At 41.7% G+C, this 18,390-nt stretch overlaps 1 protein-coding gene across 1 annotated transcript in view; it reads right to left on the reverse strand.

Annotated features, from left to right (window-relative positions):
• Window positions 1-4,266, reverse strand: part of LOC121866476 (alpha-1-inhibitor 3-like) — a 25,525-nt gene extending 21,259 nt beyond the window's left edge. Inside the window, exon 1 of the mRNA XM_042366185.1 lies at window positions 4,155-4,266. Coding sequence (XP_042222119.1) covers window positions 4,155-4,219 — 65 coding nt within the window. The 5' untranslated portion in view covers window positions 4,220-4,266. The remainder of the gene's footprint in view (window positions 1-4,154) is intronic.
• Window positions 4,267-18,390: the final 14,124 nt, after the last annotated feature.

Below are 18,390 nucleotides of genomic sequence, written 5' to 3' on the forward strand. Positions count from 1 at the left end.
TGGTTACTGTCAGGTATTCCTTGACATATAACGGCACTCTTCCTCTTCAGCCCTGCCCTTTCATGAGTGATGCCCTGTTTAACGAAATTCACCAGGCAATACATATCGGCTCCAAGACTGACTAATCCCAATGATGTCTCGTTGTTCTGAATCTGCATACGAGCAGACCACTGTATACTGTATGCACGAAATAATTATAAAGGACACTTGATTCATTCAATATATATGCAGGCGCCCATTAGGAAACAGAAGTACAAACAGATCCACGGAAAACGTTAGCCTTGGAACAGACAGGCACTTCGTTAGGGACGAGCCATCATGGGCATCAGGGTAACCCTTTTTCCTTTTATCCTCTCCTTGTCATCCAGCTTAGTTTCGAAGGCGTGTCGATGATCGCTTTGGCGTCTAGGGCTGCTCTAAGAAGGACGCTGCAATGGACGATCGTTTGCAACAATGATATTTACTCTACACCGTTTTTTCTTCCTTATCTTTATGCGGTCTGGACGATCTACAATACCTTAGCGCAGTACAATATCAGATGTAGGTTGACTCCTAGTGAACTCCTTTTACCCTCGATGAACTATACCACTCCAAACGGCGGACCCCACATAGACTTGAATAAAACACTACTCAACTCCATGATCATCTCTCCCCGTTTTTTATTACAAATTAGTTTAGCGGGAATATCCTGACTTGATTACAACGTTCATATTTCTAAGAATGTAAAGTAGAACAAAGTTTACGATACTCAATACCCAAGTTTATTCTGATGAATATAATAATGAACCATTTTACCTACAACTAAGACTGTGATATTTGGATTCTGCAGATATGTTTACCTAGAAAACAATCCACTAGACAAAACGTCTCAAGAAAATAACATCTATTGACGAAGTTTCCAAATGCGGTGTTATACCGAGGTCTAAAAATAAAAACTCGCGGTTGCCATGGAGATGAGCACTTTCACCTAAATCTGACTATTTGCCACATCTAAGACACTTATTTTTAGGTCCACAGACACTTTTACCCCTAAAACAATACACGAAACAAAAGCCCTCATAAACATCAATAAAGTGGTCCTAGCTCCCGGACTTAATATACCCGTAACTAGGTTTTTGTTGAGTTCATATTAGTCAGGTTTTGAAAGATGAGGATAAATTTAAGTTTTAATATTATATTAAATGTGTATTTTACTGTTTTTATCATATATTTTTTTAGGTAAACATGAAATCAGTCGTGTGAAGCAACACGTCACCTGGTGGCCTTGCCTGCAGAACAGGTGAGAGAGGTCACTGGGTTTCCCAGTCTACGACTCGTTTATATAAATAACAGTCGACAGGTTAATATTGCGCGGCATCATGGTAGGATGAACTCTTTGTTAACACTGAATGTATGACATAATGCAGCAAAAATATTTGACGAATATGTGTGTGCAGTTTGTGGTCTAGTAGGCTATCCAAGTGCACGGGCAGATGTGTTCCGCTGTGGTGAGTGGAATGGTCGTCCAAACGCCACAGGATGGTGTTGTCCCGGTGCGTCGAGCACTATTCCTCACTTCCGGTATCTGTGTGTAACCTCCCTGTTGGATGTATTGCTGCTGCATACCTTTGATGTTTAACTGTAAAGTTACACACGAATCGTTGTAAACATATCCTCGCAAACGTTTAACCAGATTAAATAACAGATGTACGATGTCGTTTGTATCATTTGATATAAAAGTGCACGACGCCTGTCATACTCTGAGAAAGTATTAGTACCACATACAGGAGGATTAGCTATATAACACAGAACACTTAACCCCAATGGCACAGGAGAAAATATCCTGCCGTCCACGGGCACAAAATGGACTTTCACTGGCACAGAAGAAACAATAACGTCCACAAGTACAGGACATAATCTTACTTCCTTTAGTACAGAAATGATTCTAACTTCTATAGGTACAGGACAGGCCGTAACTTCTACAGGTATGTACTAGAGGGCAGCTCGTTACTTTGCCAGATACTATAATTCAGATCTTTTACCTAATCACACGCCCACACACACAGTTGGCACTCTGTTTGTCTCCAGTGCAATGCTTCTTCAATTATGGCTGGGAGACAAAAAAACACTCAGACCGAACCATAATGTAATCAATAACCTAAATGAGCGTAATCTAACCTAACCGAATTTAACAGACTATAGGCTAGCGTAACCTTACAGAAGCTTGCCTAACGGAATACTGTATAACAAATGGATTATATCACAAATTATCTGAAGTAATTAACGCTAACATTATATAACCTAATCCAATCTACTTAACAATATCACAAATTAATGGAAGCTAACTTCCGATTATTTAAGTTATATATATATCAAGTAAGACAGTGAATACTAATACTTGCGAAGAAACTGGATGCAGGAGGACTCCACCCCCTCCCGTCTTGGGGATATAGAGGGACTCCACCCCCTCCCGTCTTGGGGATAAAGAAGGCCTCCACCCCCTCCCGTCTTGGGGATAAAGAAGGCCTCCACCCCCTCCCGTCTTGGGGATATAGAGGCCTCCACTCCCTCCCGTCTTGGGGATATAGAGGACTCCACCCCTCCGTCTTGGGGATAAAGGCCTCCACCCTCCCGTCTTGGGGATAAAGAAGGCCTCCACCCCTCCCTGTCTTGGGGATATAAAGGGCCTCCACCCTCCCTTGGGGATAAAGAAGGCCCACCCCCTCCTGGGGATATAAAGGCCTCCACCCCCTCCCCGTCTTGGGGATAAAGAAGGCTCACCCCTCCCCGTCTTGGGGATATAAAGGGCCTCCACCCTCCCGTCTTGGGGATAAAGCCTCCACCCCTCCCCGTCTTGGGGATAAAGAAGGCCTCCACCCTCCCGTCTTGGGATATAGAGAGCCTCCACCTCCCGTCTTGGGGATATAGAGGGACCCTCCGTCTTGGGGATAGAGCCTCCACCCCCCTCCCGTCTTGGGGATATAGAGAGCCTCCACCCCTCCCTGTCTTGGGGATAAAGAGGCCTCCACCCCTCCCGTCTTGGGGAATAAGAGGCCTCCACCCTCCTGTCTTGGGGATAAAGAAGGCCTCCACCTCCCGTCTTGGGGATATAGAGGGCCTCACCCCCTCCCGTCTTGGGGATAAAGAAGGCCTCCACCCCCTCCCGTCTTGGGGACATACAGGGCCTCCACCCCCTCCCGTCTTGGGGACATACAGGGCCTCCACCCCCTCCCGCCTTGGGGATATAAAGGGCCTCTATCCACTCCCGTCTTGGGGACATAGAGGACCTCCACCCCCTCCCGTCTTCGATCTTAACGTAACCTAAATCTAATTATCTTATTACCTACTCACGTAATTCCACGTACCTCTCAATATGCAACGTATCTTAACGTATGTAGGGTAACGTAACTAACGGAATCCAACCTTTGAGGTAACGAAATCTTACCCAGCCTTACTGTGCATGAGAATAAAAGAAAACTACTATTGGGACTGTAGGATGGGGTTTCCTGAGAAGGGATCTGTCCTTTTGAAATTATGCGGTGGAATTTTCATCGTAATGTGTTTTAATTTAGCCAAATAAATCTTAAACTTACGTTACTATTCACGTTCTCCCATGACTGAGATAAAGTACATACGCTTAACACATATCCTGTGTGTGTGACACTCATCCTGTCTCTGACGCAGGTGTCATGCTCAACACACGCTCACACACCTAAATAATAATTTTACACTCACTTAAGAAAGAAAGAAAAAAGATTGAAATAGCAGTACACTCTGCAGCCGTGTAATAGTTGAGACAATAGTGTATTTGTAACACTTTATTTAGTGTCCAAACACTTCCAAATTAAAAATCTTACACGGTTAAATTTTTTTACTCGTTGCAAGACAATTTTCTTCTTTTTTAAGTCGAAATGTAGTTGATGAATGCAACTGAACATGAACTTTACCCATTATGGTTCCGAGGAAGAGTTGCGTATTCTAATATGATATTTGCCCAATCACACGATATGAAGAAAAAAAAGCGATGTGATAATGTAACAGCGAACAATAACCAACACCATAATATTAATTAAGATTAAAATTTATTTTTCTAAGATGAAACACAATTTACTCCGCTTTACTAAACAACTTAAGCTTCTGAAACTGAAAGCGACGACATAATTTAAGTAATTTACCCGCTACAGAAGGTGATGGTGACAGCCAAGGTGAAGACCGCCGCTGTCAGGATCATGGGCGCCATAACGCCAAACAATCCTTCTCGACAGAGGGTTCGTGGTGCGACTGAACACGCACCGTGGCTCGCTCGTTTATATGCTGCGTGGAAGATCCCAGAAAAAACAAACAAACACCATTAACCTGGTTCAACGATGCTACACAGCAACATATATACAGAGTATTCTAACTTACCTCATCTTTGATTAGCTTCCTTATAACTATGTTATGACAGGGTCTAATATTATTAGATCCTGTCATAACATTGTTGGTCTGCTATAGATATATAAAAGACAAAATAAAAATAATTAAAATAACGTCGTTGATTTTATAAATCCTCGAAAGAACTGCATTTTGTTTCAAATATTTTCACGGGTTGACTTGCTGGCTAAAGTACTTTACCTAAGTATTAAGTAATCAATCGTATTTTTTTTTATGAATTAGGGAGTAATCTTAATTTTATATAATACCAAGATAAATATGAAATAAACACTGGAAATATATTTTTCTTCCGGAAACGGAACAGCTTTGACACCGTCGTTCAATTTCACTCGGGAATTTCACGAAATTACTAAAATATTTAGGAATTTCACGAAATTATTGAAATATTGTTATTATTTTTACACGATCTTACTGAATGGTTTTAAACAATTTGTCGAGATTTCTAGATCATTTATGCCTTACTTCCTAATACACGTACGGTACAGTATACCTGTAACAACAAATTGTTGACTTGTCTCCTAGTGAGTTTACCTACAGTCTGTTTTACACATTAGAACAACATTGAATTGAATGACAAGAGTATAAAGATAATGTTATATCGTGTGGACGTCTTCGAAAGCGTTGATTTAAAAAAAATGACTTCTTAAAGATATATGACGATTTAATATACTGTAGCTGTGTTTCATCTCATTTGGTGTTTTATTTTGTTTTATTTAGTTAATAATCTGAGTTAATCAAAATAAGAATTAGGTCGTTCGTAACGTTTCTCAGTAAAGAAAAAAATGGTGTTGGACGGACACTTGTAATTCCTATGACTAATTTACGTTTTTTCTCGACAGAGAAAAACAGTTGACTTAACATATACAGTACGCAGAACTATGAGGGGTAAAGAGACTTACTAGTATTTGGCATCACTCTTTTTAGAGAAAATGTAGACCTGCACTGATCTTGGTTGAAGGATGGAAGTATCCATCATCTCCTGTGTTACCGTTTATAAATTTTTGGTTTAAAGATCACTATAGTTGGCGTCACCCTGGCACCTTTTTCGTCTACTTTCCGTTTTCTGTCGTTTGTCCACCAGTTGTGAATTTTTCAAGACCTTCTCGCTCAGAAAAAACGTATCACCTGATTGGTTTGCTCCAATTTCCGTAGTCACGTTAAGATCTATACTAGATAATGAGGATATTTATATACAATAAATATCAAGCTAAGCAAAATAACCAAATTTAATTGTAAAGAACTTATATCGATTTTTTAATAAATTGCGTTAGCATAATTCTTTTTTTATATAGATATTCGTTAATACATCTGATATACCTGTATTTGTTTACATTGAGAGGTCTGTCCTTGGCTACTGTATCTAATCCTTTATAGACACGCGCTAGTTCTCCATACATGTGTGAAAGGGCGCTCTGAAGAATATGTAAATTTTTAGAAAAATTATGCCAGAAAGTGTTGGAAAAGTGACCTAATTCACGAATGTTGTTTCAGGCAGGATAATCATGGCCCAAGACATGACTGGTGACGCCAGACTTTTTCTACCACCAAGGCCAGGTGAGCACTAGTGTACTTCTGCTCTTATTATGATACCCTGAACAAGTTTAGGTAATTATTCAGGTAATGACCATTGCTTTTTTCACTGAAAATGGATTTAAAATACCCAGTTTTCACTGATTTTATGAGGGAATACTGTATTATGTTGTGGAAAACCTTAAAATTGGCTGGAATCATGTGCTAACCTAACCAACCTAAGACAACCTAACCTAACACAGGAAAATGAGGTAAACGCGATTTAGCCAGAACCAAAAAAAATCCTGCATGAATTTTGCTGCTTTTGTATTGGATATAGCTTTTTTGTGAATTTATAGTAATACACTGGGCTTTCTCTCGCTATTTTTGTATATGTATTTCGTAATGTTTAGACAATTCTAAGACATTTTTCTCTGATATTTCCGCCGGAAATTAAGGATAACCGAGATATTAATTTTTCAATACCAGATTTGCTCAGTCACACGTGTCGCCATGATTTGTTTACATCTGGCGGAGAAGGTGTGGGGTCGTGGTATTTGGGTTCACACTCAGGATGGGATGGAGAAAGGAAACTCACAATGTGCTCTCTGTATACATGTTGTATTAGATGTACAATGCAGCTTGGAGCTGGGAAGTGGCAGCGTGGTTACAAGCGTGATGTAGAGAGAGCTGGTTGGTGAGGATGCTCAGAGGAGGACAGCTTGTGGGTCGCCGGCGGGAGCGAGGACCGCCAGGCAGGCGGAGGAGTAGGAGGTGTTGCTGGCTGGTTGGTGTAGGTAGAAAGAGAGTGGTCACCACGAGGTCAGGCATATATTGGAAAAATCAACTTAGCGATAATGAATCTGAAGATTTTCTAGAAGTAGTACAAGATAGTTTTTTATATCAATTCATAAACTCGCCCACTAGAGGAAATAATATCCTCGATTTAGTTCTCAGTAATAATGAAAATCTAGTAAAAGATGTTGGGATTGGAGACGAACTAGGAAACAGTGATCATAAAGCCATATATTTTAACATAATATGGGATGGCAGGAAGAAGGAAAATTCGGCCTTGATCCCGGATTTTAGGAAGGCTAATTACGGTAGCTTAAGGAGAGACCTAAGGGATGACCCTATGGTCAAAAGATTAATCCCCCCCACACCTCAGGAAACTGTCAACTTAGGACGGGATAACCCCGAATTTAATTTAGCAGCTACTTATGAACAATTTATTGCGACAATCAATAATGCCCAAAATAAACACATCCCTAAAAGAAAATTCAGATCGATACGAAACCAACCAAAATGGATGAATAATAGACTCTTAGATCTTCTAGGGAAAAAGAAAGGAGTATATAGAAAAGTTAAGAAAGGCGAAAATCACTTACTTGGTTACTATCAGAACCTAACAAGACAGGTACAAACAGAAATTAGGAAAGCAAAGAGAAATTATGAAATCAAGGTAGTAAACGAATCGAAAAATAACCCCAAAGCTTTTTATCAACTGTATAAATCAAAGGTTAGAGATACAATAGGTCCCCTTAAAACTACGACAGGAGAAATGACTGATGATGAGTTAGAAATGTGTAGTACGTTAAATAGTCATTTTCGCTCCGAATTCACAAATGAAAACATAGCACAGTTTCCAGAAGTTCATAAGGTATATAACGACAGTATAGAAAATATGTTGATGAATATCAATATTACTAGTAACGATGTGCTTAAAGTAATTAACAAACTGAAGCCTCATAAATCGCCTGGTCCAGACGAGGTATATGCTAGAATATTAAAAGAATGTAGAGATGAGTTGAGTAATCCATTAGCAGTTTTATTTAATAAGTCATTAGAATCGGGCCTCGTGCCAGAAGCTTGGAAACTTGCTGATTTTCAAAAAGGGTGATAAATCAATAGCATCAAATTACCGTCCCATTAGTCTCACGTCAATCATAGGCAAGTTGCTTGAGTCAATTATTGCTACAAAAATCAGAAGCCGCCTTGAAACATTCAACTTAATTCATTCTTCTCAGCACGGGTTCACCCAGGGACGTTCTTGTCTCACAAATTTGCTTAGCTTTTTCTCAGAAGTATTTGAAGCGGTAGATAATGATAAGTCATATGATATAATTTATTTAGATTTCAGTAAAGCATTCGATAGAGTCCCTCATGAGAGATTGATAAGGAAGGTAGAAGCACATGGAATAGGTGGATCAGTATTAAAATGGATTAGGTCATGGTTAACTGGTAGGAAACAAAGAGTCAGCATAAATAGATTAAAGTCAGACTGGGGTGCGGTCAAAAGCGGAGTTCCCCAGGGATCTGTATTAGGCCCTCTGCTGTTTGTTATATTCATTAATGATCTTGATTTAGGTATAACTAGTAGGATTAGTAAATTTGCAGATGATACCAAAATGGGGAGAGTGATAAATTCAGACAGTGACTTTGAACATCTTCAAAGAGATCTAGATACCTTACATGAGTGGTCAGTAGACTGGCAAATGAATTTTAATAGTGATAAATGCAAGGTACTACAGATAGGGAAGACGAATACAAACGTTAAGTATAAACTAGGTAACACGGAAATAGAAAACTCAGTTTGTGAAAAAAATCAAGGTGTATTTGTTAGCAACGACTTGAAACCTAGAAAACAATGTATTAGCGTTCGCAACAAGGCAAACAGGATTCTTGGGTTCATATCTAGGTCTGTGAGTAACAGAACTAAGGATGTTACTTGAAACTTTACCTAGCATTAGTGGGGAGGCCACATATGGATTTACAGTGGTCTGCCCAGGTCCTTATTATAGAATGGACATAGATTCTTTGGAGAGAGTACAAAGAAGAATGACAAAAATGATCCATAATATTAGAAACCTTCCATATGAAGAAAGACTGAAAAGCTTAGGCTTACATTCATTAGAGAGGCGTAGAGTTAGGGGAGATATGATAGAGGTGTACAAGTGGGTAAGTGGGATTAACAAGGGTAAAATGGAAGATGTTTTGAAGCTCAGTAATAACGAAATAACTAGAACAAATGGCTTTAAATTAGATAAATTCCGATTCAGAAAGGATATAGGCAAGCACTGGTTTGGTAATAGAGTTGTGGATATGTGGAATAGGCTACCGAGTGCTATAGTAGGATCGGGGACGCTAGGGAGCTTCAAGACGAAGTTGGATAGGCACATGGAAGTGCTGGGATGGGTGTGAAAGGGATCTGCCCTGTATGGGCCAGTCGGCCTCCTGCAGTATCCCACTTTCTCATGTTCTTATGTAAATAGCGGAGGTAGGCGTGGCTTAATAGTTGACCTCCGTCATGTAAGGCGGCGCTGGTTGACCTAGACCATGAGGCATACACTGGGGAATTCGCGGGGTCGGCTACTCAGCGACAAACAGCGTTTGTAGGGGAGAAATCCACTACAATACTCCCTCCTTCCCTCCAGGCGGTGTAGGAGACTTGTTGTTTGCAGGGTTGCATGGCACATGTGAGGCAGAAGGGGCGCTGCATGCCACATGTGAGCCATAACGGCGAGGGCGTGGATGAGCCGGCCGCTAGAGGAGACAACTGTTTAGATACACAATATCTGTGAGAGTAGAGAGGGAGAAAAAGGGTGTGTGCAGGCGATGAATGTTGTGCTTCCCTCACAGCAGGTACAGAGTCGTCAGATGCGCCTGCCGGGGTGTGTGGGCCTGGGTTAGGAGCAGGGGCTGCGTGAGCAGAAGCAGATGAGGGCTCGTGACAGCAGCTGGGTCCACGACAGCAGAAGTGTGCAGGACAGTAGCAGGGAGTACCTGAGGGAGAAAAGAGGGGTGTGTGGGTCCGCGTCAGGAGGAGCGGCAGGGGGTATTTCTGGGCCGGGGGCAGCGTCTGAGGCAGGAAGGGTGTGTTGGGGTCGGTAGTACGTGGTGCTTGGGGTAGGAAGAGGAGCGGCTGTCTGCTTAGAGTAGCAGAGCTGCTCTAGGGTGTCTAACCTGCGGTGTAGAGACAGTAGTTGTAGAGCCGATGAGAGCTGCTTCTGTGTGGATAAGCCAGTCTTCCATGTTGTTTGAAGACTGGGAGAGTGATCGGTTTCTCCTCCATCCTGTGTGAGTGCGAATCTCCGGGGGTCACCAATTGTGCGGTGGATTATGTTTTGGTTCACACTCAGGATGGGATGGAGGAAGGAGACTCACAATGTGCTCTCTGTATACATGTTGTATTGGATGTACAATGCAGCTTGGTGCTGGGAAGTGGCAGCGTGATTACAAGCGTGATGTAGAGAGAGCTGGTTGGTGAGGATCCTCAGAGGAGGACAGCTTGTGGGTCGCCATGCTCGCCGGCGGGAGCGAGGACCGCCAGGCAGGCGGAGGAGTAGGAGGTGTTGCTGGCTGGTTGGTGTAGGTAGAAAGAGAGTGGTCACCACGAGGTCAGGTCTTAAATAGCGGAGGTAGGCGTGGCTTAGTAGTTGACCTCCGTCATGTAAACCGGCGCTGGTTGACCTAGACCACGAGGCATACACTGGGGAATTCGCTGGGTCGGCTACTCAGCGACAAGCAGCGTTTGTAGGGGAGAAATCCACTACAAAGGTCTGACACCCTCAGCCAGTGCTCCTTACTTCTGTCTTCGCTTCTTAAGCGTCTACAGCGTACGTGCGGGGGTGGTGTGGGAGACTAAAAGCCGTTTATTGTAAGGCATTTTCGATGCTTTTGACGTCTTTCCATAGGCGTTCTATATTATTAGTGTGAACGTGCATGCTAAATTATAGTATAAATTATAACAACAGAAACACTTACCCAAAAGAGAACACTATCACTAGCAATTAACAAAAAGAATTATGGTGGATAAGCAGTGTGTTCTTGCTACAAATGTTTGCATCATTAATCTACACGGTAATCGAAAATGAATAGAACTGTAAGTAATCAGCGTACAAAACTGTCTCTAAAAACCCTCATAATTACGGAACTGCTGATGGCCACATCTCCCATAATTACCGAACCGCAGATGGCCATGGTACATTGTTTACATCTGCATCACAGCTGATAAGCTACTATAAGATGCTATCTTAACTCGCCTATATCTAGAAAACTAAGCATTTGCCCAAGAAAATGAATAGAAGGAAAAGAAATCAGTGTACAAAACTGAGTCTTAAAACACCCTCCATAATTACTGAACCGTTGTCGGTCACCAGCCGTATATTAGCCAAATTTTATTAATTGTTGGTGTAAACAAAAAACATTAATATCATGGTTGTACCTGCTAGTTGAAGAGAACAATTGTTCGTAAAGGTTAAGGAGAAGGTTACCACCTTATTTATTTATTACTATTTTGGTTATAATGATAAGATGCCCAAGGCAACATAATTTGTTTTGATGCATACTATATTTTCATTGCTGAGTTTGGATATGATATTCATTTTTTGGGCAAATAATTCGTTTGGTAGATATTCAATTAGGCTCCTAGGCTCGCACTAGCAAGCACTACTTCGTCTTTCGCCGTGATAAATATGTAAAGCTCGATTTTGTCCTCCACTGTGTATATTTACGAGCCTCTCGGTCTGGGTGGCTTCTCTTGCGTCCAAGTTCTTTCTGTTTAATATGCCTGGGTAAGGTTTAGTAGGTTTCTTTGGTTAATGATGGTGTGATCTTCTAGTAATGCTTCAGCCGCTTCTGTTTCTTCTGAACCAAGGTTAGGTTAGGTTTAATTTAGATAAAAACCTTTTAACACATTTGCCCAAAGTACGAGAGTATCCACTGCAAAACAGTGAAATTGCTGTACTTTAAAATTTATTTTCTATGAAAAATCGGCGATGGATATGTTATCAGTAATAACCATTATTTTTTATTTTATTTTATTATTAATTTCTTTTTTGGGGGCTGGGCAGAATCTTTTCGGATTTTTTTTAAATGCACCGATGTTTCTAAAGAAACAAAGAAAAATAGGAATGTGAAATTATAGTATACAGTTTTTCTTCAGAACTTATCATCTTGTCACCAAATTTCCCCAGAAAGGCTGAAGGTCTAAAGCTCTAAACCGCTAATTATGACAAAGAACACTAACCAACTAAACCAAACATAATGATCTTACATCTTACAATGTCGAGGTAGGGAACGAACTTACAAACAGAGATCACAAAGAAATTAGATTCCAGTTAGATTTTCAGGGCAGACGTAACGAAAATTCCACTAAAGTACCAGATTTCAGAAGGGCAAACTTTGACAGTTTAAAGAGGCAGCTGAGAGAGGGGGTGTCGCGCTTGGCCGTGAACCTGACAGATGACTCAGACCTGATAACGACATCTGAGACTACCGAGTTCCACGTCAATTTAAATAATGAGTTACTTAATGCACAGAGGCAGAACATACCATACAAAAAACTCAGATCAGACAACAATGACCCTAAATGGATAAATAATTATTTAAAGAACATCATTGGCCAAAGGAAGGCTATAGGTAGAAGGATAAAGTGTGGCGAAATTTACCTCCAGGATTATTATAAGATATTGGCGAGTAGGGTTAAAACCGAGATAAGAAAAGCCAAGAGGAATAATGAGGTAAGGATAGCAAGGGAGGCGAAGACAAACCCCAAAGGATTCTACCAAATGTATCAAACTAAAACACGAGAAAAGATTGGACCAATACGGTCAGATACCGGCGAGCTCACTGATAACGACGGAGAAATGAGCAATAATTTGAATAAATATTTTTCAACAGTTTTCACCACCGAAAATTTAAACATGATACCCGAGGCACCGACTCTATTCAGAGATAGTGAAGAAAACAAATTAAGCGAGATAGTAGTGACTAGTAACGATGTTAGTAAGCAAATAGACAAACTAAAGCCTAATAAGTCACCTGGTCCCGATGAGATATTTGCCAGAGTATTAAAGGAATGTAAGGAAGAGCTTAGTATGCCCTTAGCAAAGTTGTTTAACATGTCCTTAAAAACAGGTGTAGTACCAGAATCCTGGAGGATAGCGAATGTAATGCCTATTTTCAAGAAGGGGGATAGATCACTATCCTCTAACTACCGCCCAATCAGTCTAACATCAATAGTAGGCAAATTACTGGAAGCAATCATTTCAAACTCTATTCGAAATCACCTGGAGAAGCACTGATAGATCAATGATTCCCAGCATGGCTTCATAAGCGGACGTTCTTGTCTAACTAATCTATTAACATTCTTTTCATCAGTTTTCGAATCGGTGGACGAGGGGCACAATTATGATGTGGTATATCTCGACTTTAGCAAAGCCTTCGACAGAGTCCCCCACGAAAGACTAATTAGAAAGGTAGAAGCTCATGGCATCAAAGGTAACATCCTTAAATGGATTAGGGCGTGGTTACAGGACAGGAAACAGCGAGTGAGCATTAACGGCACTAAGTCCCATTGGAGCAACGTCACAAGTGGAGTTCCCCAAGGCTCAGTACTTGGACCATTATTATTTATTATATACATAAACGACATAGATATCGGCATAGACAGCAACATAAGTAAATTTGCTGATGACACTAAAATAGGACGTGTTATTAAATCTGACGAGGACTCAGCAAAACTACAGGAAGATCTAAACAAATTTTTCGAATGGTCTGAAAAATGGCAGATGAAATTCAACGTGGACAAATGTAAAGTACTCAGTATAGGAGATGTAAACAGGGAAACCAGATACCAGATGAACAACGATGCCATAGAGAAATCCGACTGCGAGAGAGATTTAGGAGTAATGATAAGTAGGAACCTTAAGCCAAGTAAACAATGTGTTTTTGCTCGTAACAAGGCTAATAAAGTACTTGGGTTCATACAAAGGAGTGTTAGTTACAAGACTAGCGAGGTCATCCTAAAACTGTATCTTGTTCTTGTGAGACCACATCTGGATTACGCAGTTCAGTTCTGGTCACCGTATTGCAGAATGGATATAGAATCATTGGAAAGAATTCAGAGGAGAATGACAAGACTAATCCCGGGCATTAGGAACCTTGAGTATAGAGACTGGTTAAAGCATCTTAATTTGCACTCCCTCGAGAGACGTAGAGCGAGGGGCGACCTGATAGAGGTGTATAAGTGGAAGTCAGGGCTAAACAAAGGGGACATTACAAAGGTACTCAAACTATCCAACCAGGAGCGAACTCGTAACAATGGTTTTAAGTTGGACAAATTTAGATTTAGGCGTGAAATAGGTAAACACTGGTTTGGAAACAGAGTAGTGGATGAATGGAACAAGTTACCAAATATCATCATTAACTCGAATACGCTGCATAGCTTCAAACATAGGTTGGATGCTTATATGAGCAATAGGGGTTGGGTGTAAACGGGACTCCCCAGTATGGGCCAATAGGCCGGCTGCAGTTTCCTCCAGTCTTATGTTCTTATGTTCTTATATCTAGTGATTTGGTTAGGTTTGATTGGTTTCTGTCGCCAATCGTCGTAGCCCCACAAACTGTTGCCGTTTTCATAAGAACACTTATAAAGGTACTTCCGTGGGTTCATAAGCACTATTTAATCCTCTCCCACTTAACAAGCATTTATACTTTAAAACAAACACATCCTTGAGATCTTTCCGTTATTTAACGCGGTATAAGTGGCGACTTACTTCTTAACCTTTACAAGCATTTTTATCGGAGTAGTGGAATGGAAGGCTATTTTTTTCTTTTTTCAGGTAGGTGAAAGTTAACAGCTCTTCGAGGGACCGCAACACACCACAACACATCACACTACAGGTATGTCCAAGTTAGTTTTATATATCAATTACCATTGTTTTTGTACCTGCTCGGGAGTCTTGTGTCTCCGCTAACTGAGTCAGTCGCCGTTACCTCCCGTGTTGAAGATCGGGATCACATTTGTTGTATAAAGTCACTCGGGATATTTTCTTGATCCAGTTGTTTTCTAGAAAATCACTTGCGTATATCATTAACTCTACCAACTTGTGGAATTTAGAATTCTTTTACCATTTTTTTTCATTCCCGTATTCTGCATCCTCTTATAACTGGCATGTCGTCCAGTGTCTCTTGTGATTACCAGAGATCGAGTCCAGATTTAATCACAATATATAGGAATAATTTTTCATTGCACTTTTCGCAATACGGGACTGAATCGGGATTCAGTCAGGTCTTGGTGATTCTTCCCGGAACGAGGAGGACGTCTCTTAGTTATCTGGTTCTTCCTTTAAGACATCCCTCCAGTTTGTTATGGTCTTCCTCTCTCATCCGCTCGCTGGTAGTTATTTGAAGAAAACACAATTTCTTACTTGAATGTTGTGTTTTGTTTTTCAAATAAATTTTATCGTGGTAATATATGGTGCTCCCTGGCAAGCACGAGTTGTTCCCAACGTTGTCTTGTTCACCATAGACTCTTGAGGCTCCAAAGAAGAAGACTTAAGGTGATTTTTTTTTTTTTACTAGAGTTTGGAAGTACATGGCTGCATCCTCTTGAATCTGTCGAGTTTGTTTTCCGTCAATGAACAGAAAACATATAAACCTGTTGGTGGAAAATTGTAGTTATCACTCCTGGGATGTTTACATTAAAGAAGTTTCTGGGTAAACAAACGATATTAATTTTCATAGACTTCGGCGTCGAGATGGCAAGTACGATGTGTTTCTGCTCAGTCAGTTTCTACACATCTTGTATGATAATTTATAAGAGAAAGGTAACTATAAGATTATTTCTGCAACAACACACACACACACATATATATATATATATATATATATATATATATATATATATATATATATATATATATATATATATATATATATATATATATAGATAGATTATATATATATATAAATATATATATATAGCCCACAGCACGCGCTTCTACATACAATCAACACCTCAACCCGTTGAACAGGCTTTGTGTGAAATATAACAAAGTCTAGAACTGCTTTTAGTATCCTGGTGGTCCAGCGGTTAGCGTTCCCCGGTCACAGTCATAGGCTTGTGGGCCGTGGGTTCGAATCCTGGCGGGTTGAGGTGTTGATTGTATGTAGAAGTCCGCGTGCTTTATTGGGCTAATGAAATATATATGGATCCTCGTGTTTCGAAGCCGGATTTGGTAAAACGTTACTCTGACCACCTAAGTGATACGGGTGGTCCCCATCAGAGGTTCACGGTGCCATAAGCTCGTTGAACAGGCTTTGTGTGAAATATAACAAAGTCTAGGACTGCTTTTAGTATCCTGGTGGTCCAGCGGTTAGCGTTCCCCGGTCACAGTCATAGGCTTGTGGGCCGTGGGTTCGAATCCTGGCGGGTTGAGGTGTTGATTGTATGTAGAAGTCCGCGTGCTTTATTGGGCTAATGAAATATATATGGATCCTCGTGTTTCGAAGCCGGATTTGGTAAAACGTTACTCTGACCACCTAAGTGATACGGGTGGTCCCCATTAGAGGTTCACGGCGCCATAAGCTCGTTGAACAGGCTTTGTGTGAAATATAACAAAGTCTAGGACTGCTTTTAGTATCCTGGTGGTCCAGCGGTTAGCGTTCCCCGGTCACAGTCATAGGCTTGTGGGCCGTGGGTTCGAATCCTGGCGGGTTGAGGTGTTGATTGTATGTAGAAGTCCGCGTGCTTTATTGGGCTAATGAAATATATATGGATCCTCGTGTTTCGAAGCCGGATTTGGTAAAACGTTACTCTGACCACCTAAGTGATACGGGTGGTCCCCATTAGAGGTTCACGGCGCCATAAGCTCGTTGAACAGGCTTTGTGTGAAATATAACAAAGTCTAGGACTGCTTTTAGTATCCTGGTGGTCCAGCGGTTAGCGTTCCCCGGTCACAGTCATAGGCTTGTGGGCCGTGGGTTCGAATCCTGGCGGGTTGAGGTGTTGATTGTATGTAGAAGTCCGCGTGCTTTATTGGGCTAATGAAATATATATATATATATATATATATATCTATATATATATATATTCTTTGTTAAAATCATATAAACCTTTACGTGATAAGATGTAGGATGGCTGGCCAGGTTTTTATCATGTAATTCACAAAAATCCCCCCCCACCCCAAAGAATAATAGGAATATAACATCAAGTATTTTCCTGGAGTTAGAAGGGCCAACACAGCGTGACCCGGACCACCTCCTTCACGGGTGGTGGCGTCACACGCTGTCGCTAACACACGTTCAGTTCCTCGCTTCGGTGGACTGGTTAACTTAAAATAAGCTAATTGAAGCTACTATAATAATTTAACTGAAATCCCTAATCCGAGCATCTTAACCAAAGGAATGGACCTAGTCTAAGTTGACATTAATTATATAACCTAACCTAACAACTTTTACATAATAAGAAGTCCAGGTAGGGGAGCCCTACAGACGGCCTGACACCTACTCCTCATCTAAGTCATTTAGAGCCTTTTAATTTGCTCTCCTAGTATTGTGTACGTGATTAATCTTAACAAGATGCACAATTTCAAATTATAGACTAGACAATTTAGTACAGTGTTTGAGGAAGTCATCTGGCGTCTACACGGAAGTGGACGCTCGGACAAAAGTGATGTTTATATACAAACGAGTTGGTTCACACGTCTAGTGTCTTGCTCACATGAAGTATAACACCACCGACCCCCTCATAGTGAACATTGTCTCACATGGTACACTATTTGCAGGTGATAACAGACATGATTAACCAAACAGGACATGCCTCGATTTACAGGTCGATATACAAAGTTGGGAAATATATAATGAAAACTCCACTAGCTGTGTGGGTCCCTACACTACCATAAACCATTAATAAACACCTAATCCTACCTGAATTATTCTATCACACTTGACAAAAAGACCGACGTTGAAGTAGTTTGTAAACTCCTGTTTTGGTGATGGAATTTTTCTCTTGGGGAAACTGTGTGGTGAGATGTTTCCCGGTGGGATTTTATGGCTGTGAAACCCCAGACACATCACCCTCTCCTAGCTGCTGCCCCCAACATCACCCCACACCTGCCACACACCCTCCCCCACCTGCTGCCCCAACATCACCCCACACCTGCCACGCCTCCCCCCCCTGCTGCTGCCCCCAACAATCACCCCACACCTGCCACACACCCTCCCCTAGCTACTGCCCCAACATCACCCCCCACACCTGCCACGCCCTCCCCCTGCTGCCCCCCCCCCACACATCTCACACCCACACACACACACCTCCTCCCTGCTGCCCCAACATCACCCCCCACACCGCCACACGCCCTCCCTGCTGCCTTCTCACCCCACACACACACACACACCACACCCTCCCTCCACATGCTACACACACACCCCACCCCACACCTGCACACACACACCCTCCCCTCATCACCCCACACCCCACACACACACATCCCTGCTGCTGCCCCAACACACACACACACACACACACACACCTCCCCTGCCCCCAACATCACCCCACACACCACACACACACACCTCCTGCTGCCCCCAACATCACCCCACACCTGCCACACACACACACCTCCCTGCTGCTGCCCCCAACATCACCCCACACCTGCCACACACACACACCCTCCTCTGCTG

The sequence above is a fragment of the Homarus americanus genome, unplaced genomic scaffold (assembly GCF_018991925.1).
Source record: "Homarus americanus isolate GMGI-L3 unplaced genomic scaffold, GMGI_Hamer_2.0 scaffold16430, whole genome shotgun sequence".
Lineage (NCBI taxonomy): Eukaryota > Metazoa > Arthropoda > Malacostraca > Decapoda > Nephropidae > Homarus > Homarus americanus.